Genomic DNA, 22,458 nt, shown 5'->3' on the forward strand with positions numbered 1-22,458 from the left:
AATAATCTATCTGGGTGATGCTTTCATATTCAGTATAAAAAGAGCTGTCTCATTCTTTTCAATAGCTATAAAGTATTCCATTGTGTGACTGTGAATCTAGGTCCTTTCTTTTCATTCACTGAGCATGCGGAAAGCACGCTCTGGGCAGCCTGCCTCTGTGTAATCATTTGGGTGGGCTTTTCTGAGGGTGGGGATGGGTTGTGCGCAGGTAGGCAGGCATTATCCAGTGGCTCTGTTTGAACTTGGCCCTCCAGCAGGGAACCTGCTGGTGGAGATTCCTACAGACACTGGTAAATTGTGGTAGAAATAGATTCAGGGAGTGGGCTTTCCTACCTGAAAACTCTCCACTGCTCCGGGCTCACTGTGTTGTCTGCACTCATCAGTGTTGGGGAAGCTGCCAGGATGTTATAAACTGGTTCGACATGAGCTGAGAGTGAGTCCTACAGCCCATCTTCTTCAGGAAGTCTTCCTGAACTGATCTGAGAAATAAACTGAGGTTTTCATCATCTCCTCCCCTACTTGCCACTCCACGCTGAACACACTCCAGTCCTTTCTGAGGGTGAAATTAATTCTTTATTCCTATGGCTTATAAGTGCTTATTTTCTTCTCTCTGTAAGTTAATATCTATGGCATCTGCATTCTTTATTTCACTTAACAAATATTTATTGATTGTCTGCTGTGTGCCAGGTACTCAGATATAGCAGCGAGCAAAATACCCCACATCACTTCATGAAGCTTAGAGACAAAAAAGTAAATAAACAAGGTTAAGAATTAAAACATGTGTTTGATGGGATAAGTGCGCTGGGGAGAAAGAGAGCAAGGAGGCCTGGAAATAAAGAGGTTTGCAATTTCAGAAGGGGTGCCCTGGGAAGGCTGGGAGCTAAGGTAGCGCCTGAGTGTGCCCTGGAGAAGGGGTTCTATGTGGTCTGGGGGAAGAGGGCTCCTGGCAGGGTCCGCAGTGGCAAGGGGGCAAGGGAGGCAGGGGGCTGATGGAGCACAGGGAGAGTGGCCTGAGGGGAGGCAGCAACCTTGGAGGGGTGGCCATTGCAGGGATGGGGGGCGTGCAGGGCTGCAGCAAACCTTGTAAGAGTCTCGCCTGGGATTTCCAGACCCACCAGGCAGTGTTTGGAAGTGCGTGGGGATGTTTTAGTGGCTGGCAGGGGTGGGAGGGGATCCTTTGCTGGCATTTAATGAGCAAGGGCTATGGCTAACATCCTCTGCTGCTCAGGACCGTCCCCACCAGGAAGAGTTTTCCTGCCCACAGTGCCAGCGTTGCTTGATGAGAAACACTGATGGAGCCTTGGAACCTGTTGTGAAGCATCTGGCTTTTACTTTGAGAAAAACTGGGAGCTGGTGGATGGTTTTGAGCAGAGAATACTTCAAAGGGACCTCAGTTACTGGGTTGAGCTTGGATTGAAGATAGACTGAGGAGGAAGAAAGCTGGTGGCAGGGAGAGAAGGTGAGATGTTGTTGCAAGGTCCAGGTAAGAGATGGAAATAGCTTGGGCCAGGGGTCGTGGCAGTAAGTGGTGATAAGCAGGCAAACCCACAGGGCTTCCTGAGGGATTAACGTGGGTATGAGAGAAAGAGGAGGTGAGGATGAGTCCAAGGGTTAGGGCCAAAGTTATTGGAAGGATGAGATGAGGATGTCTGTAGGGGTTGAGTTTTAGCCACGCTAAGTTGGAGATGCCTGTTAGACACGCAGGTGGAGATGGCCTTTGAATGGACTAGAGATAAAATCTGGGGAGGGTGACACCAGCAAGGAATAAGAAAAGAAAACCAAAGAGGGCCAGTATGGAGCCTTGGAGCACAGTGGTATCAAGAGGCGGGGAGGGGAGTGGAGAAGGAGCAGTCGAAGAAGGAAGAGAAGGGCTGGAGACCCACGTGGTGTCCCAGAAGAGAGGGGTCTCAGTGTGGAGGACGGGAGCGGAGTCACCCCCTGGACAGGGTGAGCAGGAAGGGCAGCCCACTGAGCAGCGTGGAGGTCATTGGTGACCCCAAAAAGCCCAATTTGGGTAGAGCAAGGGGTAGGGCAGAAGCTTGATTGGTGTGGAGAAGGGAAAAAAGACTTAGACAAATTGACCCAGTGTGAAGTCTGGGCCTTAACTAGGTTCTGATTCAGATGAAAGTAAAGTGAAAGTGAAAGTTGCTCAGTCGTGCCTGACTCTTTGCGACCCCATGGACTATACAGTCCATGGAATTCTCCAGGCCAGAATACTGGAGTGGGTAGCCTTTCCCTTCTCCAGGGGATCTTCCCAACCGAGGGATTGAACCCAGGTCTCTCGCGTTGCAGGCGAATTCTTTACCAGCTGAGCCACAAGGAAAGCCCTGATGAAGCAACTGTAAAAAGACTTTTTTTTTTTTTTTTTTTAATGTTTTTATCTGTACCACGAGGTACTTGGGAACTTCCCTGACCAGGGAGCAAACTCACACCCCCTGCATTGGAAGCAGGGAGTTTTAACCACTGGACTGCCAGGGAAGTCGTAAAACAACATTTTTAAGGCAATCAGGGACATTTGAACACAATATTAGGGCTTCCTAGGTGACACAGTGGTAAAGAACCTGACTGCCAATGCAGGAGACTCAAGAGATGCAGGTTCGATCCCTGGGTTGGGAAGATCTCCTGGAACAGGAAATGGCAACCCACTCCTGTATCCTTGCTTGGGAAATCCCGTGGACCGAAGAGCCTGGTGGGCTACAGTCCACGGAGTCTCAAAGAGTTGGTCACGGCTGAGTGACTGAGAACACAGGAGAAATGTGGGGGTAGAAGACTGGCAAAGTATGTGTTTGAAATTTCCCTAAAAGGAAGTTTAGAAGATGACAGAATGGAAGGATCTATAGAAAGTGAGTATAGAAAACTCTGATGAATTTTTCTAGGAAGGAAAAGTAAAGAAATGGGCTGATACCTGGAGGGGATGAGGGTTCAGGGCAGAAGGTTGTTCTTGAAGGTGGGAGAGATGGGAATGTGCTTGTCTCAGCTAGCTGCAGGGACGGCCATCCACAGGAGAGGCCCTGCTCTGAGCTCTGCAGGGAGATTGAGGACATGGCCTCAGTGCCTGGAGGAGCGTAATAAAAATTTAATAAAAGCTAATATTTTATCCTGCACTCACTGTGGCCTGGGCATTCTCTTAAGTGCCTTACAACCTAACTTTATCTCAATATATGTCTCAGTAACTTTTATAGTTGGTGGGGGGTGAGGCACGACAGGGTCAGGAACCCCTTCTCGGTCAAGCAACCGTGAGGCAGCATCCAGGTTCAAACCCAGGGGGGTGTGACTCTGGAGTCAGTGCTCTCAGCCTCTGTGTTCCAAAGCCTTCCTGCAGACAATTGCGGGAACCAGGAACGGGCATGCACGTGGCCTTCACCCTGGAGACCATCGTTGAGGGCGAGGTTGCGGGGGAAGGGAAGTACCTGCATGTACTTTATTTGTTTATTTAGTTTTTTAAAAGCAGCTTTATTGAGAGATATGATTCATATCCCATCCAATTCACCCATTTAAAGAATATAATTCTGGTACTTCCTTGGTGGGCCAGTGGCTAAGACTCAGAGTCCCCAATGCAGGGGGCGTGGATGCCGTCCCTGGTCAGGGCCGGCCTAGATCCCAAGATCCCTCATGCCATGGCAAGGATGGAGGATCCCACAAGCCCCAGCTAAGACTCAGCACAGCCAAATAAATAAACATTAAGAAAAAGTAAAGTGTACAATCCATGGTTTTTTAGCATCACCATAATCTTACTGTATTTTCATCCTTTTAAAAAAGAAATCCTGTACCCTTTGTCACTATTCAAATCTTCCAACTCTTCTTAACCTCAGGCAAACTCTCATCTCTTCTCTGACTCGAGAGAGTTCCCCGGGTTGGATGTGTCATGGAAATAGAGCCGTGGAAGAAGTGGTCCTCTTTGCCTGGCATCTTCATAGTGTCTTCAGGGTTCATACACACACACTGTAGCTTGTATCAACACTTGGTTCTTTTTCTTGGTAGAATACTATTCCATGGCATGGACAGACCACACTGTTCATCCCTTTGTCTGTGGATGGGCATCTAGGTTGCTCCCACATTTCGGCCAAGTCTACTTTAAAGGAAGTTTTCAGGATTCCCATGCAGCTCCCTGCCCAAGAACTATTAAAGGGACTTTCTTGGTGGTCCAGTGGTTACGAATCTGCCTTGTAATTCAGGGGATGCAAGTTCAATCCCACAAAAGGCAACGAAGATCTTGCATGCTGCAACTAAGACCCAACGCAGCCAAATTAGGAAAAAAAAAAAAAAAAAAGAGCCGTTAGAATAGATCAGCTGAATCAGCTAGCTGGGGGCTGGGAAAAAATTAAAATATATTGAACTAATGAGCTGAGCTGTGCAGGAGAGGGAATGTGGAGAGAGCGGAACTGAGCATATCATTGTTGTTTAGAGATGGATGTTTTATTTGGGCTCCTCAAGAGCAGAGTTCTAGCTGTCCATCCATTTAACAAGTAGTTATTGAGCATCTACTGCATGTCTGGCTCTGCTGTAGGTGCAGGAGACTCACAGTGAACAAGTCAGACAAAGGCTCAACCATCAGGGAAGTCACATTTGAGAGGAGAAGACAGATGTTCAACAAGAAAAGTAACTCATGTTTATACACACTCATTGTAACTGTGAGGGAAAATCAGGGAGGTATGGGAGGAGAGCAGTTTATAGGCAAAACCTCATGTAGGAGGTGACATTGACCAGAGTTTAAAAAAGTGAGGGATGGAACCACAGGAAGACCTGAGGGGAAAATATTCCGTGCAAAGGCCCTGGGGCTGGAGGAAACACATGTGTTCAGGGAATAGAAGGGCAAGGTAGAGAGAGACAGAGACAGAGGTGGGCTTATGGGGCTGCAGGACCCCTCCAGAGGGGTGTGTAGGGTGGAAGCTGGGGGAATTTGAGCAGGGAGCAAAGTCTCCACCCAGACAGGAAATACTAAGGGGGCTCAAGGGGCACAAGAAAGAGAGCAGCTTGCAGAGAGAACCCTGCAGTGCAGCCCACAACCATCTGATTTTCACTCATCTCGTTCATTCAGTCTTGCCACATCCACATACTAATTTCTGCTATGCACTCGGCATTTATGTATGTCTTTAAATCTCATTTTATCTATACAGTCTTAATGGGAAGGCATGATTATCCCCATTTCACAGATGTGGTAACTCACACAGCAATCCTGGTGTCTTCAGGATTCACACACAAGCTTTAGCTTCGTGCTTCCTGATGTAGCTATCCCCACTCCAGAGGAGTATAGGGGAATTTCCTATGGTGGGGAAGTGCTTTCAGGAACTTTGTCAGGGTTCATGATCAGAAAGGCTGGTGGTCCCACGTGCCCCCCATATGACACACCCACATGACAATGGTTCATGCTGCTGAGCTTGGCCTTTGGCCCACTCATCTCTGTTGTGTCCTGAGGACTGGGTTTGAGGACGGGCAGAGTGTCACATGTAGCCATGGATGGATGATTTGCAAGGTCCCCACGGGACATTGTGGGCTTCCCAGGCGGTTCAGACAATAAAGAATGCACCTGTAATGCAGGAGACCTGGGCTCGATCCCCTGGTCGGGAAGATCTACTGGAAAAGGAAATGTCAACCCACTCCAATATTCTTGGAGAATCCCATGGGCAGAGGAACCTGGTGAGCTACAGCAGGTTGCAGAAGACTCAGACACAACTGAAGTAACTTAGCATGCATGGGGCATCCTAGCCTTTCATGGCCACGTGGTCAGCAGGGTTCATGTAAGGGATGAAACATCCTTGGTCTCAGTTCTGTGTGTGCCCATCTGCACATGCAGGGTTGCACATGAAACTATGTGTGTGCACATGCGTGTCTACACAGCCAAGAGTGAGTGCGTGTGCATGCATGACACATGTGCAGGATTGTGTGTGCATAGGTTTGGGGTGTTCACAGACTCGCCAGAGGGGAGGCAGGTACTGAATGAAGCTCCTCCCAAACCTGCAGCTCATAGGGTGTCCAGGAACCCAGCTGCCTCCTGCGGTCAGAGAAGGGGTCCCGGTGGAATTCCTCCCCTGGGGCATCTGTGGCTCCCTGGCTGCTCCATGGGGCAGTAGCCTAGGATGAGAGGAACTCGGCCCAGTGCTGGTTCCACCCGTTACCAGCTGTGCAGCCTTGGGAAAACCAGGTCACCTCTCTGTTTCTTACCTGCCAAGGGGACTAACTAGATCTAACCCAAAGATGAAAAGGTATGTGAGAAGATGCTTGTATAAGCTTCGAGGGGCTGGAGTGAAGGGAAGAGACGGCAACCTGGGCGCCCAGCAAGGTGCTGGTACCGAATATGACAAGGAACGTACTGGCAACAAAAGCAGAAAGAAACAAGTATGATGGCATCAGACTGGGACGCTTTCGCACAGCACGGAAACCATCAACAAAACAAAAAGGCAGCATACCAAACGGGAGGAGGTATTTCCAAATCAGGCTGTGATAAGAGGTGAATATTCAAAGTGTATAAAGAACTCATGCAACTAAGTAGCAAAAAACAAACCAGTTAAAAAATGGGGAGAGGGGACTTCCCAGGTGACTCAGTGGTAAAGAATTCGCCTGATAAAGAATCTGCCTGCCAAAGCAGGAGACAAGGGTTGAATCCCAGGTCCGGGAAGATCCCACCAAGGGATCTAGGTGGGAGGAAAAGCTAAGGAAAAGCTAGGGCCATGCGCCACAACGACTGAGCCTGTGCTCTAGGGCCTGGGAAATGCAACTGCTGAAGCACTCACTCCCAGAGCCCATGCTCTGCACCAAGAGAAGCCACCACAATAAGAGGCCCACATTCTGTAGCTATAGAGTAGCCCTCGTTTGAGACAACTAGAGAAAGCCTGTGTGAAGCAATGAAGACCTAGTGCAGCCCAAAATAAATTAAAAAGATAAAATAAAAAACCACCATGAGACACCATATCACCCCTGTTATTAAGCCGATTGTAATCAAAAGGACAAGAAAGAACAAATGTCGGAAAGGACATGGAGAAAAGGGGACCCTCGTGCACTGTTGTGGGAATGTAAATTCATGCAGCCGCTATGGAAGACAGTATGGTTCTTCAAAAAAATTAAAACTACAGCTACCGTATGACCCAGTAATTCCACTGCCGGGTATTGATCCAAAGGAAGTAAAAACAGAATCTGAAAGAGATAGCTACACTCCAATTTATTGCAGCATTATTTACAATAGCCTAGATATGGAAACAACCTGCATGTTCATCAATGGAAGAATGGGTAAAGAAGATGGATCCACATATGTACACACATGTACACATACACACACACACACAGACACACATATACAAACACACATATATATAATGGAATATTATCATCCAGCCATGAGAAAAGGAAATCTTGCCTTTGTGACACCATGGATAGACTTTGAGGGTTGATCCCAAAGCCAGACAGAGAAAGACAAATACTGCATGATATTACTTACATGTGGAATCTTAACAAGAAAAAAAAATGTCAAATTCATAGAAACAGAATGGAGAAAACTGGTTGCCAGGGGCTGGGTGTGTGGTGGAGGAAATAGGGAGAAGCTAGTAATGGGGTGTACAAACTTTCACCTGTGAGATGAATAAAGTCTGAGAATCAAGTATAAAACAGAATTGATAGCACTGTGTTGCATAATTGAAAAGAAAACAAAAGAATGCACTAGACCCAGGGAGACCCCCAGGCCAGCAAACATTGACCAGGTAATGGGTGGCCAGCAAGGGATGGGGGTATGGACACAAGACGTGGTGTTTGCTGTTTGATTGGGAAATAGAGCAGCTCATTCAAGAATGAAGCCTGACCCCAAAGGCTCACTTTCAGGATGGTCACAAGCGCCGGCTGGATCAGTTGGTGGTGTTGGACGTTGGCCCCTTCCTTTTCCATGGACTTCTCCCCACCACGGGGATGGGTTCCTCCCATCACCATGGAAACAAGCCAGTAGACCACTTCTCAGGAAGTCAGGTCCAGGGTGTTTCAAGAAGGAGGGTCTGGCCAATGAATGTGTGGAAGAGTTAAGTCAATGAAGCTTGCTGAGGGCTCCCTGGGGGAAGCTTTGTTAGGACTCCGGGGAGGAGCTACATTCCAGTGAGTTCCAGGAGATCAAGGTGAGAGGAAGCGCCTGTAGCAGCCAACTCTTTCTCGGGGTCTGTAGAGGAAAGGGGAGGGTGTAGCCTGTGAAACGGGACAGTGTTGAAGACCATCGAGGAGGAGAAAGCCTGATGGGGGGGCTTGGAGAGAAGGGATCACCCTCCCTGAGATGGAAGGGTGGCAGAAGCAGGGGCTTTAATAACAGCTGACAGTTATTTAGCAGCTGAATATGAAAGTGTTAGTTGTTCAGTTGTGTCCGATTCTTTGTGACCCCATGGACTGTAGCCCACCAGGCTCCTCTGTCCGTAGGATTCTCCAGGCAAGAATACTGGAGTGGGTCACCATTCCCTTCTCAAGGGATCTTCTTAACCCAGGGATCAAACTCAGGTTTCCTGCATTGCAGGCAGAGTCTTTACCATCTGAGCCACCAGGAAATCATCTGTTGTGCACCAATTTCTATTGTAAGTGCGTGTGTTTTAACTCATCTCACTCTCAGAACAATGCTGTAGAGAAGCTCTATCATTAACCCCATTTGTAGATGAGGAGACCAAGGCAAGGCAGGTACCGAGGAGTTAGGGAGAATTAAGCAAGGAGTCTTCCTCCAGGCAGTGAGACCAGAAGGGCGGGGGTGGGTCACTGAAGCTCCTCTCCGACACCACGGAGATTGGATAGATGGAACAGGCTTAATCACCATAGGAAGAAAGATTCCAGTTAGAAGAATAGTTTCCCAGTTTTTTTTTAAAACAAGGAAACTTTTTCCCCACCCTCCACATCAAATCTGATGGCATCCTAACATGTAATTAGACCAGATCAGAGCTCTGGTTGGAGTGTAAGTTCCATGCCCAGCCTTCTCCACTTGCCTCCTGACTCCAGGGTGGCCCCGGGCAGCCGATGGGGCCCTGAGGCTCCTCAGAACCCAGGAGAGAAACACAGGGTTTCTGCAGGACCAGACTTCTTCATATGAACATCTAAGAGCCAGCAACCTGTTTTCAGGGGAATCCTCTCTGAGAGGGAGATGCAGGTAGCTCTTCCCCCAGGCTCTGTAACCCTATTCCCTGGCAGCGGGGGGACACGGACGAGATCGAGGGTCCTCAACCTCCAGGATCTGATGCCTGATGATCTGAATGGAGCTGATGTAATAAGAATAGAAAAGTGCACAATAAATGTAATGCACTTGAATCATCCTGAAACCATCCCCCTACCCCAGTCCATGGAAAAATTGTCTTCCACGAAACTGGTCCCTGGTGCCACAAAGGTTGGGACCACTGGACTAGATGACCTTTAAAGCTCCTGCAAAGGAGACTGGGCAGAGAATGAGCAGGAAACAGAGGCTGGTGAGAGGGAGGCCCACCTGATCTTGCAGCCCTGGTCTGACTTGGGGTGGAACATGGAGCTGCGGGCCTCCTAGACCAGGGTGACATTTCTGTAGTTTTCTGCAGCTTTCTGCCCCTGGCTTCTGGGACATCTGTCATCACTTGCCTTGTTATTAAGACCTTTCCAAAGCTTTCTGAGGAGGAGGTACAGTTGGCAGACTGCACTGAGGAGCAAAGGAAGTCCACCCTTTCCTTCTTGCCCCTGGCCTGCAGGAGGGACGGGGGCTGGGAGGAGGAAGTAGGGAAGGCAGCAGGCAGTCTGCTGGTCACAGAACCGGGGCCGCTGAGTCCCTCGGTTTCCCAGACCAATATCAGTAATAGACGTCCAAGGCGGCTCGAGTGGTAAAGAACCTGCCTGCCAAGCAGGAGACTTACGTAAGAGACACAGGTTCAATCCTTAGGTCAGGAAGATCCCCTTAGAGGAGGGCACAGCAACCCATTCCAGTCTTCTTGCCTGGAGAATCCCATGGACAGAGGAGCCTGGTGGGCTACAGTCCGTGGGGTCACAAAGATTTGACAGGACTGAGCATCTTAGCACAGCAGAGTCATGTTCGTGCATCTAGGCTGGGCTTATTAGGTTTCTCCCAGTGCAGTTTTGCATTTAAGTCTTACTGAATCCCCACAACTCAGTCAGATGCACAGGGCAGGGATGAGAGCCTGGTTTACAGTGACTTGGCAGGTTTACAAGGTGAGCCTGGTTTACAGTGCTGGCCTGGGGCCAGCATGTGAAGAGGGGCCTGGGGCTCCATCCCCAGCTCCTGCGCTGTTGCTGCTGCACTTCTTGATCCTCCACCCCGCCCCCGCTGTGGGCCCCCAGCCAGCATTTTCCTGGCTCAACCCCCCCACCCCCAACTTTCTCATTGTCCTGCTTTCTGGCCCCCTGGCCTCCTTTGGCTCAGCTGCAAGCCATCTGGTCTCTGAAAATCCGATCTAACAGCTGAAGAGAATGAAAAAGTTGGTGTTTTTTCCTGCTGTGTGAGGGCAGGGGGGTGTTTAATAATTAGGTGACCCGGGGGCAATGGGAGGAGGAAACTTAGAAATTATCCTCAAGATCCTTGATGAAGTATCAAGAAGTGAGAAGGGGAAGAAAATATTTTGGTCTTAAAAAAATCAGCCATATTAAGATACAGTTACATAAAATAAAATCCTCCCATTTTTAAATGTGGAGGTTGTGATTTTTGACGAATGTCTACTGCTATGTAACTACTTCTCAAGTGATGGAACATCTCCACCACCCAATGACATCTTGTTCCCTTCAGCTTGAAACTCCCCGCTTCCGTGTCACTGAAACTGATCTGTTTCCTGTCACTACGGATTTGCCTTTTCCAGAACCTCATTCGTATGGAATCATGCAGTGTGTGTGTGGACTTTTGTGTCTGCTGTCCTTCACTTACTGTAAGGCTCTTTTGAAATTCATCCACTTGTTGCCTATATGAGTAAGCTTATTCCTTTTTATTACTGAATAGTATTCCATTGTATAGATATGCTACAATCTGCTTATCTGTTTACCAGTTCAGGACACTTAGGTTTGCTCGGTTTTCTTTTTTTTTTAACACAAGCCTCTCTCCCCTTTTTTCTAAAAATACTGCCTCTATTTACATTTAGAACACATGGTCCATATGTGTGTAGGATACATCATTTACTCAACTTACTAAGGCTTGGTGTGCATGTGTGTTTATTCTCCTTGAATTAACTCTGGGCCAACTCCATTCCACTCCTACTCCTCTGACCAGGGCACAGAGGCTCACAAAGCGGAAATCACTTTATTTTATTTGGTTGCACAGCATGTGGTATGTTAGTTCCCCGACCAAGGATCAAACCTGTGCCCCCTGCATTGGGATCTCCAAGTCTTAACCACCAGAGTGCCAGGGAAGTCCCTGGAAACCCTCCTGTTGGTCACATAACTCGAGAAATGAATGTTTGAACTGAAACACTTACATGGATATTTAACTTTTTTACATATTTTATTTGATTGTGGTACGAACGCACAATGCAAGATCCACTCGCCTGACAGATTCCTGGGTGTACACTGTGGCTATTGGCGCAACGCTGTGCATCAGACCTCCAGGAAAAATTCATCTTGCACGACTGAAACTTTATGTCTGTTGACCAGCAATTTCCCTTTTGTCCCCTCCCCTCCTCCATCCCTGGCATTCTAGTTTCTAATTCTGTGAGTTTGACTATTTTAGGATCCTCATTCATGTAAGTGGGATCATGCAGGATTTGTCTTTCTGTGACTGGCTTATTTTGCTTAGCATGTCTTTAAGCTTCATCCACGGCAGAGTTTCCTTCTTTTTTTTTTTTTTTTTGTTCCCATTTTTATTTATTTATTTTTCTTTCAGCCGCAGCATGCCATTTGTGGGCTCTTAGTTTCCCAACCAAAGATTGAACCTAGATCCTTGGCAGTGAGAGCGTGGAGTCTAACCAATGGATTGCCAGGGAATTCCTGGAATTCCCTTCTTTGTAAAGGCTGAATGGATTCCACTTGTATAGGAAGCATTGTCTTTATTTGTCCATCCATCTTTCAGGTTGTGAGTGAATCTTGGCTTTTGTGACTAGTGCTGCACTAAAAAATGTGCTGTGTGTGCTCCGTCCTGTCTGACTCTGCGACCCCATGGACTGTAGCCCACCAGGCCCCTCTGTCCGTGGAACTCTCCAGGCAAGAATACTGGGGTGGGTTGCCATTTCCTCCTCCAGGGCTGCACTGAATATTGGAGTGCTAATATCTCTTCAAGATCCTGATTTCAATTATTTTGGATAAATATCCAGAAGGGAGATTTCTGGATCATGTGGTAGTTCTATTTTTAATATTTTGAGAAACCTCCATACTGTTTTTTATAGCACCATTATTTTCATTCCTACCAACTGTGTACAAGGGTTTTAATTTCTCCACATTTTCCCCAATGTTTGTAGTCTTTGTTATTATTTTTTTTAGAATAAACATCCTACCCTGTGTGAGGTAACAGCCCCTTGTGGTTTTGATTTGCATTTTCCTGATACTTACCTCGAGCATCTTTTGATATATCTGTGGGCCATTTGTATGTCTTCTCTGGAAAAATGTTTGTTCAAGTTTTTAGCCCACTTTTAATTGAGTTACTAGGTTTTATTGCTATTGAGTTGTAGGAGTTCTTTCTGTATTTTGGAAATTAACTGCTTATCAGACATATGGTTTGCAACTATTTTCTCCTGTTCTGTAGGTTGCCTTTTCACTCTGTTGATTTTTTTTTTTTTTTTTTTTTTTGCAGTGCAGGAGTTTTTTTGGTTGAATGTAGTCCCACTTGCCTATTTTTACTTTTGTTGACTGTGGTTTTGGTGTCATATCCATGAACTCATTGCCAAGACCCATGTCATAAAGCTTTCCCCCTAGGTCTTATGCTTAAGTCTCTCATCCATTTTGAGCTGATTTTGTGTACAGTGTAAGATATGGGTCCAAATTCAGTATTCTGCATGAGGGTGTTAAACTTTCCCAATACCATTTGTTGAAGAGATGATCTCTTCCCCGTTGTGCCTTCTTGGCAACCTTGTCCAAGATCAACTGACAGTGTATGTGTCGAGTTGACAGCTTCTTACTTCTGGGAACATTTGCAGCTGTGAGCAGTTTCATGTCGATATGTAGTTTTATTTATCTGGGGTAAATACCTAAGCATGCCATTAGTGTTAGTCACTCAGTCCTGTCCAACCCCTTTGCGGCTCTTTACTCTGTAACCCGCCAGGCTCCTCTGTCCATGGAGTTTTCCAGACAAGAATACTGGAGTGAGTACCCATTCCCTTCTCCGGGGGATCTTCCTGACCCAGGGATCAAACCAAGGTCTCCTGCAATTGCAGGAAGGTTCTTTACTGTCTGAGCCACCAGGGAAGCCCTAGGCATGCAGTGACAGGAGCAAATAGTCAGTGTGTGTGTTAACTTTATAGGAAATGGCCAGAGTCCTTTCCCAAGAGTTGTGCCATTCTACATTCCCACCGGAAGTGTGAGCATCCCAGCTGCTCCACAGTCTCCTCAACACTTGGTGTTGTCAGACTTTTGAACTTAGTCCTTCTCGTGGGTGTGCAGTGCTGTCTCATTTTGATTTTCATTCACATCTCCCTAATGACTAGTGATGTCATTAGTACATTTTCTTTGGTGAAGTGTCTATTCAAATCTTTAGTACACTTTTCTATGAAGTTGTTTGTCTTATTTTTTTTTTTTAATTTAATTATTTATTTATTTCTGGCCATGCTGGGTCTTCATTTCTTTTCTCCAGTTGTGGTGAGCGGAGCTGCTTTCCAGTTGCAGCGAGTGGGTTTCTCATGTTGCGGCTCGTGGGCTCTAGAGTACAGGCTCAATTGTTGTGGTGCGTGGGCTTAGTGGCCCCAAGACGTACAGAATCTTCTCAGACTAGGAACCAACCTCTTATCTCCTGCATTGACAGGCAGATTCTTTACACTGAGCCACCAGGGAAGCCCCTAATTACTGAGTTATAAGAATTCACTTTTCTTAACAGTGTCTTTCAAAACAGAAAATTTTCTTTTTATTTCAATCATGTCTAATTTATCAACTTATTTCCTCCATGGTTCGTGCTTTTTGTATCCTACATAGGAGATCTCTGTGTCCTCTAAGTCACAGATTTTTTTCTATGTTTTCTTTGAAAAGTTTTATAATTTTATTTATAAAATCGTTCAGTTCAGTTAAGTTGCTCAGTCGTGTCCAACTCTTTGTGACCCCAAGGACTGCGGCATGCCAGGCCTTCCTGTCCATCACCAACTCCCGGAGTCCACTCAAACTCATGTGCATTGAGTCGGTGATGCCATCCAATCGTCTCATCCTCTTATCCCCTTCTCCTCCCGCCTTCAATCTTTCTCAGCATCAGGGTCTTTTCCAATGAGTCAGTTCTTCACATCAGGTGGCCAAAGTATTGGAGTTTCAGCATCAGTCCTTCCAATGAGTATTCAGGACTGATCTCCTTTAGGATAAACTAGTTTGATCTCCTTGCAGTCCAAGGGACTCTCAAGAGTCTTCTCCAACACCACAGTTCAAAAGCATCAATTCTTCGGCACTCAGCTTTCTTTATAGTCCAACTCTCACATCCATACATGACTACTGGAAAAATAAAATCATTAGGTCTGTTTATAAAATTATTACATCTGTTACTTTAGGTCTATGATCCAGTTTGTATTAATTCATGTATCTATGGTGTAAGGTATGGATTGACGTCCATTTTCCTGCATATTGATATTCAACTGTTTTAGCACCATCTGTTAAAAAAGTTATTATCCCTTACTGAATTATCTTGGTACTTTTACTACAAACCAATGTACCAAGAATCAGTTGATGTTTGAGTCTATTTCTAGCCTATGCATTTGGTACAACCAATCTGTATGTCTGTCCTTATGCCAACACCAAATTATCTTAATTTGAGCAGCTTTAAGTCTTGAAAGCACACAGTGAAAGTCCTATAACTTGTTTGTTTATTTATTTAGCTATGGCTTCACCGGGTCTTTGTTGCTGTGTGGGCTTTTCTCTAGTTGCAGCGAGCAGGGGCTACTCTCTAGTTGCAGTACGAGGGCTTCTTCTTGTGGTGGCTTCTCTCACTGTGGAGCATAAAGCATGGTCTCTAGGGCACTCAGGCTTTAGGAGTTGTGGCACATGGGCTCAGTAATGATGGTTTGCAGGCTCTAGAACACAGTCTCAGGAGTTGTGGTTCATGGGCTTAGTTGCTCCACGGCATGTGGAATCTTCCTGGACCGGGAATTGAACCCGTGTTCCCTGCACTGGCAGCCGGATTCCTAATCATTGGGCCACCAGGGAAGTCCCTATAACTTGTTCTTGTTTCTCAAAGTTGTTGGCTTTTCTTTCTCGGTTCTCCTGCTGGGGTTCCCCGTGTCTGTCCATCCTCTGCCGCTTCACCCGCTGCAGGATTGCACATCTCATCAGTCCCTTCGACAACTCAGCTGTGTTTATGGCTGAGCAGTGGAGTCCTGAGTCTGAATACAGACGTGGGAGGTTGTGGTTGGGCAGCCGCCCCGGTTCGGGGCCTGGCCGGGCGACAGCCTCATTAGCTCTTGGCATTTGGTGCTTCCTCTCCCTCTGGCCAGCTGGCCTCTCTGGTCTCTGACCTTCCCCTGGCAGTACCACCACTCTCTTCTCCACTTCCTAGCTCTTTTGAAATAAGAAATGGGGTCCTCTTCCAGATGAATCCCAGCTTCTCCTCTTTCAGGCCACGCTGCCTCCTTTTTGAATTTTCTGAATTCCCTCTGTGCTGAGACACGCACAAAAAACTGAGCCTCAGTAAATCGAGACATCGTCGATGCTCAGATGCTCAATCGTGTCTGCCTCTTTGCGACCCCATGGACTGTAGCCCACCAGGGTCCTCTCTCCATGGGATTCTCCAGGCAGGGATACTGAAGTGGGTTTCCATTTCCTCCTCCAGGGAATCTTCCTGACCCAGGGATCGAACCTGGGCCTCCCACATTGCAGGTAGATTCTTTACCATCTGAGCCTCTATGAGCGCTTTGCATCTTTGCATATGATTAGCCAAAAATGTTCACTGCATGCAATTCTGCACATCTTGGATGAATAGACCTAGTTCTGCCTTGCTGGCCAGACCTTAGTGGGTGGCAGGGCTCTGGAGGACTAACTGTGATCGTGACAAAAGTCAGAGCTGAATAGATGGTACATCCACGTGGAGGAGCCTGCTGCGGGGACCAGGGTGCAGCGGTAGAAGAGGTGGGGGGGCTGCGAGCAGGAGGTGGTGTCTGCACTGACGCATGTCCTCCCCGGGCAGCGTTTGGGACCTCGGAATTCCCCGGGGGACAGGATGCCGGGCAGAGGCGCCTTGTGGTCAGAGGGCGCTGACCTTCTCCCTCTGCTCTGCCCTCAGGAATGAGACCGTGCTGCACCAGTTCTGCTGTCCAGCTGCCGACGCCGAGCAGAAGCCCGCCTGCTCCGACCTGGGCCCCCACAGGTGGGAAGAGCCGCTGCGCGTCCTCCCCTCCCCACCCCACCATCCTCCACCCCGAGCAGAGCGCACACCAGGGCCCCACTCCACTTCTTCCTCCCTAGCCTCGCATTTTGTTTATTTGTTTTTACCTCCTTCCCCGTGTTTCCATCTTTCCTTCCTTCCTCCAGACCCCAGATGAGCCATTGCTGACTTTTAGGTCATTATACTCTACTGTTCCAATCCCAGACCTATGCTCATCCCCACTAAACAGCCTATAAGAAGTTCACCTGTTTAAACATCAGGGGAAATTAACTTGATTCTATCTGTATGTCTTAGTGGTGGGTTGTCTGGCACCCGAAGGTGCCCAACCAATAACGGGATCCATCCTGCCTTTCTTACTCAAGACTTGCATTTTTCTTGATAATTTTTCCAGGTTCTCCTCCTTGCCTGTCCTAGGTCATTCACCCGCCCTCTCTCTTCCCCCGTCCTGCCCTGCCCTCCAGCATCCTCGCCTCATTGTCCTCCCCCCAACCCTCCATCTCTCCTCCTCCCTGCATCTGTACTCTCTCCCTCCGTCTCCACCTGGAGCCGCCCCCTCTGTGCTGCTCACACTTTGTCCTCTTCTCATTCCCCCAAGACTTCCATCTCAGTTCAGCACCTTTCTCTTTCCTTTGCTCGTCCTTTGCTTCCCTGGGGGTCAGGACACTGGGACTCTGGCGCGGAGTTGACCCCATCTCCTGTCTCCTCTTGTTGGAGTGAACTTGGGCAAGTTCCTTAACTCCCCTGGGCCCCAGTTTCCCCATCTGTATGAAGAAGGGCTGTTCTACGTAGAGAATAACTTGATGTACCATCTCTCTGAGCCTCTGGGCTGCTCACAGCCCAGATGGGCTTTAGGTCTGTGTGGGAGGGCAGCAGAAGGTTCTGGGCTGTGAGCACCCAGGCCCAGACCTGCACTAAGGGCCACTTCCTGGTTTAAGCCTCAGAGACCCCCTGATCCTGCCCCCTTTATTCCTAGGAAAATAATGGGTAGTCATCAGAGGTGGTAACTGGTGAGCTTGGCAATGGAAAATCTTCCCTGAAAGGTGTTATTGCTTGTTTTCCCTTAGAAGGAGTCGGGGGGTTGGGAAAGGCAGGACTCTGGGCGGGGGGAATGGAAGTGGCGGGGGGGTTGGGTTGGGTTAAATCAGGGGCCCACCTTGGGTGCTCACCTCCAGGGCTGTAGGAGGCGTGGTTGTTCCCGGAGGCGACCACACTGGGGATGGAAGCAAGGGGAGGACCAGGTGCTGTGCTGATGCCCGGAGGGCTGGGGGCCAAGCTCTGCACCCAGGACCTTAGGAGAGAGCGGCCCCCTGGATCCCAGGGGCTCCCTGTCCAGGGGGGCATGTGGGCCCCCACGTTAGAAATGACCCTCCTGGAGACTGGAAGGAAGATGAGAAATGAAAGAACCAGACAGTGGGAGAGGACAGGAAAGAGGGCAGGGAGTTAGTGACCTGGAGGAAGGACGGGGAGGGCTGTGCCCTGTCCCATGAGCGGTCACTGCTCAGGCACATGACTGAGTTGTCCTCCCTGGTGGGGAGGAGAAGGGAGGGGCTGTCTGGTCTGCCCCCCCTGCCCATCAGCCCATCTCAGTCTGGTCCACATCTCTTGCCACTCGAGCCCTGGCACCAGTGAGGGCAGACGACACAGCGCCCCCAAGATGCTGGCGCCTGGGAGGTGCCCAAGGACAGAAGTCGTCTCTTTTGGGTCTTCCACGCCCCCTCCCAGTTACCCCCACCCCCACCCCACAGCCCTGACTCCTGGTGGGAGGGGGTGGGAGACTGGGGCAGGGGGGGCGGGAGGGGGCAGGGGGACAGGCTTCTTCTCCAAAATGGTAGGAAATCTCTTATCTTAGTATCCCTGGGAGGAGGTGGGAGGTTCTCTAAGTCCCCCTGGGCCTGTGAGCTCTGCCCACTGCTGCCTCCCCGGCCCCCACTCTGCGCAGGGCCAGGGGAGGGGCCCCCAGGTGTGTCCCAATCGTCAACTACTCTCACTTTCTGCTCCCAGTTGTTCCAGTTGTCCTGTCTGTCTGGTCTGTAGTTTCCTGGAGTGTGTTTGTTTGTCTGTCCGTCTGTCTGATGTCAGTGTCTCGGCTTCTCTAGGAGGAGCCCCCAAACGTTCAGTAGTCTGTGTGTCAGTCTGTCTGTCTGTTCTTGGTTTCCTGGGGAAGTCCAGCCCAGATAAGTTTCCTCCCATCAGACACCCAGCACGCCTGTTCCCAGCTCTGCCCGGGACCTTCCCGACCCTTCCCTCCCCTTTAGCCTCCAGAAGGGGTACCCGACCACCACCCCCGAGCTTTCCTAAGGAGGTGCTGAGGTCAGACACTGGGCTGAGGTCCCAAGGCCCCTGAGCCACCCTCAAGAGACCCCGGGTGGGGCTCCGAGACAAGCCAGGCTACCCCCAGTGCTCAGTCTGGGTTTTCACTGGCTCAGCAAGGCTCCAATACTTTGGCCACCTAATGTGACTAGCCGACTCATTGGAAGAGAACCTGATGCTGGGAAAGATTGAGGGCAAAAGGAGAAGAGGGAGACAAAGGATGAGATGGTTGCAGGGTACCACCGACTTAACGGACATGAACTTGAGCAAACTCAGGGAGGCAGTGGAGGACAGGGAAGCCTGGTGTGCTGCAGTCCATGGGGTTGCTGAGCTGGATTTGACAGAGCGACAGAACAACAGTAAGGCTTCAGCTGGAGAGCCTCCTCTGGGGTCTCCAGGGAGAAGCCGGATGGTCTCTACACGAGGCCCAGTGAAGACCTCACACCATCAGTCACAGCTCAGGGTCAGGGTCTCTGGTTTGTGAGTGCAGGGTTGGCCACGAGGCCCCTTACCTCCCTCCTCTGAATCTGGCCCAAGCCAGCAGTAATCCGGGTCAGCAAGTGTGAGATGCTGTTCCCCGCCTCACCAACCATCCCTTCCCAAGCTGTAGGACTGAGCAGGAGTCCGTTTCTGGAGCCGATGGGTTCATCCTGGGGATGTGGGTGGTGGTGGGGCAGACGATGGCCCATAGCCCCTTTGATTGGACCTACAGAGAAGAACTGCTGGAGCCTTAGGTAAACCCTCGGCCCGGGGGAGGCCCTTGCCCCCTCCCAAAGCCCCAGTCCTGGGGGGGCGGGGGTGTGAGCTCAGCCTTGCCCGGCTACCCCAGGGGCAGCTTTGGGGGTGGAGTCAGGGAGCCTCTCTCTTGGGACCCAGAGCCTGCCCGAGAGCGATACTCCCGTAAGTGGGAAGAGCGGAGGCCGGGGGTGGGGTGCCCTTGGGTGGTAACGGGGCCCAGCAAGGCCTCTGAGGTTGGACCACCTATCCTTGTGCCTAGGTTCACGCAGCCCCGCGCATGCGTCCCACGCTTCCCAGGTGGAAAGTAGGGCGATCAGCCTCCAGGACACCGAATGGAGTGCGAGCCAGGCTCTGCCCCCCTTCCTCGAGTTCCCCCACTGCTACTAATGACGGGGCTTTATTCTGGGTGACTGAACGGGCCAGTGATTGCAGGCCCTGCCTTTCTTCCCACAGGCTCCCCTCCCTTTGGGGTGCTCAGTAACCTGGGAACAAGCAGCCTCCAGCATCTAGAGAGAGAAAGAGAGAAATAGCAGCCCATTTGTCTCTGTGGGTGGCAGCGAGCCCCCCGCAGAGGAGGAAGACTGACTTCTGTTAGAGTGATGACAGGAGGTGGGGGGCGCTCGGGAGGGAGTCCCTGGGCAGGAAGCAGAACCAGCCCCAGCCCTGGGGGAGAGGAGGGGCTGGGGCACTCTGGGTGTCGGGTCCTCCAACCAGGATGGAAGAGGCACTGGTGTTACCTAATGCGCCAGGCCCCGGCAGTAAGCATCCCCCCACCCCCCCCACCCCCCCCACCCCGTATTTTGTCTCCGTTTCCTGTGGCCACCTGCAGATGACGGCTTGGGGTGGAGGGAAGTTCGGGGTCTCAGCAGAGGGACCCCTGCCCACCGGTTCTGGGGCTGGCAGGTCAGCCCAAGATGAGCCCCTGCAGGCAGCTGCGTTGCACAGAACTGCCACGGGGGTTTTCTTCAGGAGCATGGGAGGGATTCTTCCAGCCACTGCGTGCGACCCTGAATAACATCTATTTTCTCTGATTATAAGTTATACTTGCTAGTTGTTGGAAACGTGGAAAATGCAGAAATATAAAGAAGAAAATAAAAACGGAGCCCGGTCGTATAGAATTAACTGCTGTTAATGTACTAGTGTGCGACCTGCCAGGGTTTATTTTTCTAGACTGGGATTTATATCTCCCCCCACGAAAGAAAAAAATGATTCTGTAGTCTACCTTTTCTGCTCAGGGCACCGTGGCCGCAAGAGAGCCTACCCTCCCCCCCCACCCGGGCCAGTCCCTCCCTGTCCCCCTCACTCCCATCACCTGCCAGTCAGCCAGGCTGGGGACCCTGCTGGGGACCCCTGAGGAGGGGACACCGAAGAGCAGAGGCGTTGCAGGGGGAGCCCCACGTCAGCATCCGCCGCAGTGGCCAGAGGCCTGATCAGTGGACCAGCCAGAGTTTACTCCGCGATTATGGAGTGATTGAATTCTTAGTCAACACAGTTTAGGCTTCAAACAGCTGGGTTCAGGGGCCCTGAGTCCTGTGCCTGCTCCACCCATTACATCAGGCACCCAGGCTGCAGGGAACACTGCCCCCTCCCCATTCTGGGAGCACTGCCCCCCACCCGTCCCCATTCTGGGACTTCAGAATTGCCTGCTCTTCCCCAGACAAGCACAAAAAGGCCTCAGCTTCTGTCAGTGCTTGGGTAGAGGCGGGGCAGGGGTAGGGGTGGAAGGATGCGCGCCCAGCCTACCCAGCCCCCAAGCTCCAGGGTCTCCGCATCTTTAGGCCACGGAGGCAGTGGGCAGTGGCAAGGCCAAGTGGAAATTGTCCTCAGAGTCCAGAGATTCGATTCCAGAGGCCTTTGCAGGGGTTGGGGTCCGGCACCCTGAGCCAGGGCTGTGAAGACCGCCCCGTGCGATGTGCTGCCCTGGAGTGGAGACCGGGTGGGAGTCCTGGGGGTCGAAGACCACCATCCACTGTGGGCGCAGCAAACTGCAGAGCAGCAGGCGTGGGGAGGGGCTGCTCACCCGTATCTGGGCTCCTGTCTTCTGAGGGTACCCAGCTTGTCACAGAAGAGCCCAGCTTGACTGACTCCATCCCCGAGAGTGGCCTCAATGGAGAGGGCAGAGAATTTGGTCCCGGAGCCGGAGACGGTGGTCTTCCACCCCCAGACCCCCTGTCACTTTACCCCTCTGTGCGCTCTGCCCCCCTGATTCTTCCCTGCTGGACTCTGGGGGCACAAGAGACAGAACAGATGCCGTCTGGGGTGGGGGCTTCCCCTGAGCGGGGGCGGTCCCCCTAACTCCAGTGGGTGTCAGAAAAGTTCTCTCCTGTGCTGGTTCTGCCTTCTGCTCTGTGGGACGTGGGACTTGTGTCTGGAGCAATGTCCCACGTGCTTCCCGCTCAGGCCTGGCTGTCCTCTAAGATGGTCTCTCCTGTGACCTTGGTGGTCATGATGGATGCTCAGCCCCAGGGCTTCCTGGAGGCTTCCCCAGGAGCCAGGCCAGGCTGGGCCACCTCCAGACAGGTTGCTGGACGCTGGAGCTGGATAGAGAGCCCCTGCTCCCTCTGGGACTGTTATGTGTTCCCTACCCATGAGAGGGAAGGAGAATGCTAGCCATCCTGTGCTGAGAGCCTGCTGTGGGCGGTAGATACAGGTACGATTTAATTCTCAGGAAAGCTTATAAAATGCTGTTGTTCATGTTTCTTATACACAAGGCTCGGAGATGACGGATGACTGGTCCCTGGACCGGTCGATGCCACAGTTGGGATTTGAACCACGTCTGTTGTGGCTTCTACCACTGGCGTCAGAGGACAAAGGACGGGAGGGATTTGTTGGTGCAGGAAGTGAAGTGTGGTCCCCCCAAACTTTGTCCCCCTGAGAGTCTGGCCTATGGTCCAGAGAGTGAGAAAGTGGGGCCCTTCCCTGTCCCCCGCCTCCCCCGACCCTTGAGCAGGAGGTTCGTGCAACCAGGCTGAAGAGAGAAATGTCCAAGGGAATACTTTTAG

General features: G+C 50.4%; 1 protein-coding gene across 1 annotated transcript in view; it reads left to right on the plus strand.

The window, feature by feature from the left end:
- The window catches only part of IQSEC3 (IQ motif and Sec7 domain ArfGEF 3), an 84,617-nt gene that overhangs the window by 13,050 nt on the left and 49,109 nt on the right, over positions 1-22,458 (plus strand). Inside the window, exon 2 of the mRNA XM_065923545.1 lies at positions 16,307-16,390. Within this exon, the coding sequence (XP_065779617.1) occupies positions 16,307-16,390 (84 nt within the window). The remainder of the gene's footprint in view (positions 1-16,306; positions 16,391-22,458) is intronic.

Source organism: Muntiacus reevesi, chromosome 1 (assembly GCF_963930625.1).
Source record: "Muntiacus reevesi chromosome 1, mMunRee1.1, whole genome shotgun sequence".
Classification (NCBI taxonomy): Eukaryota; Metazoa; Chordata; class Mammalia; order Artiodactyla; family Cervidae; genus Muntiacus; species Muntiacus reevesi.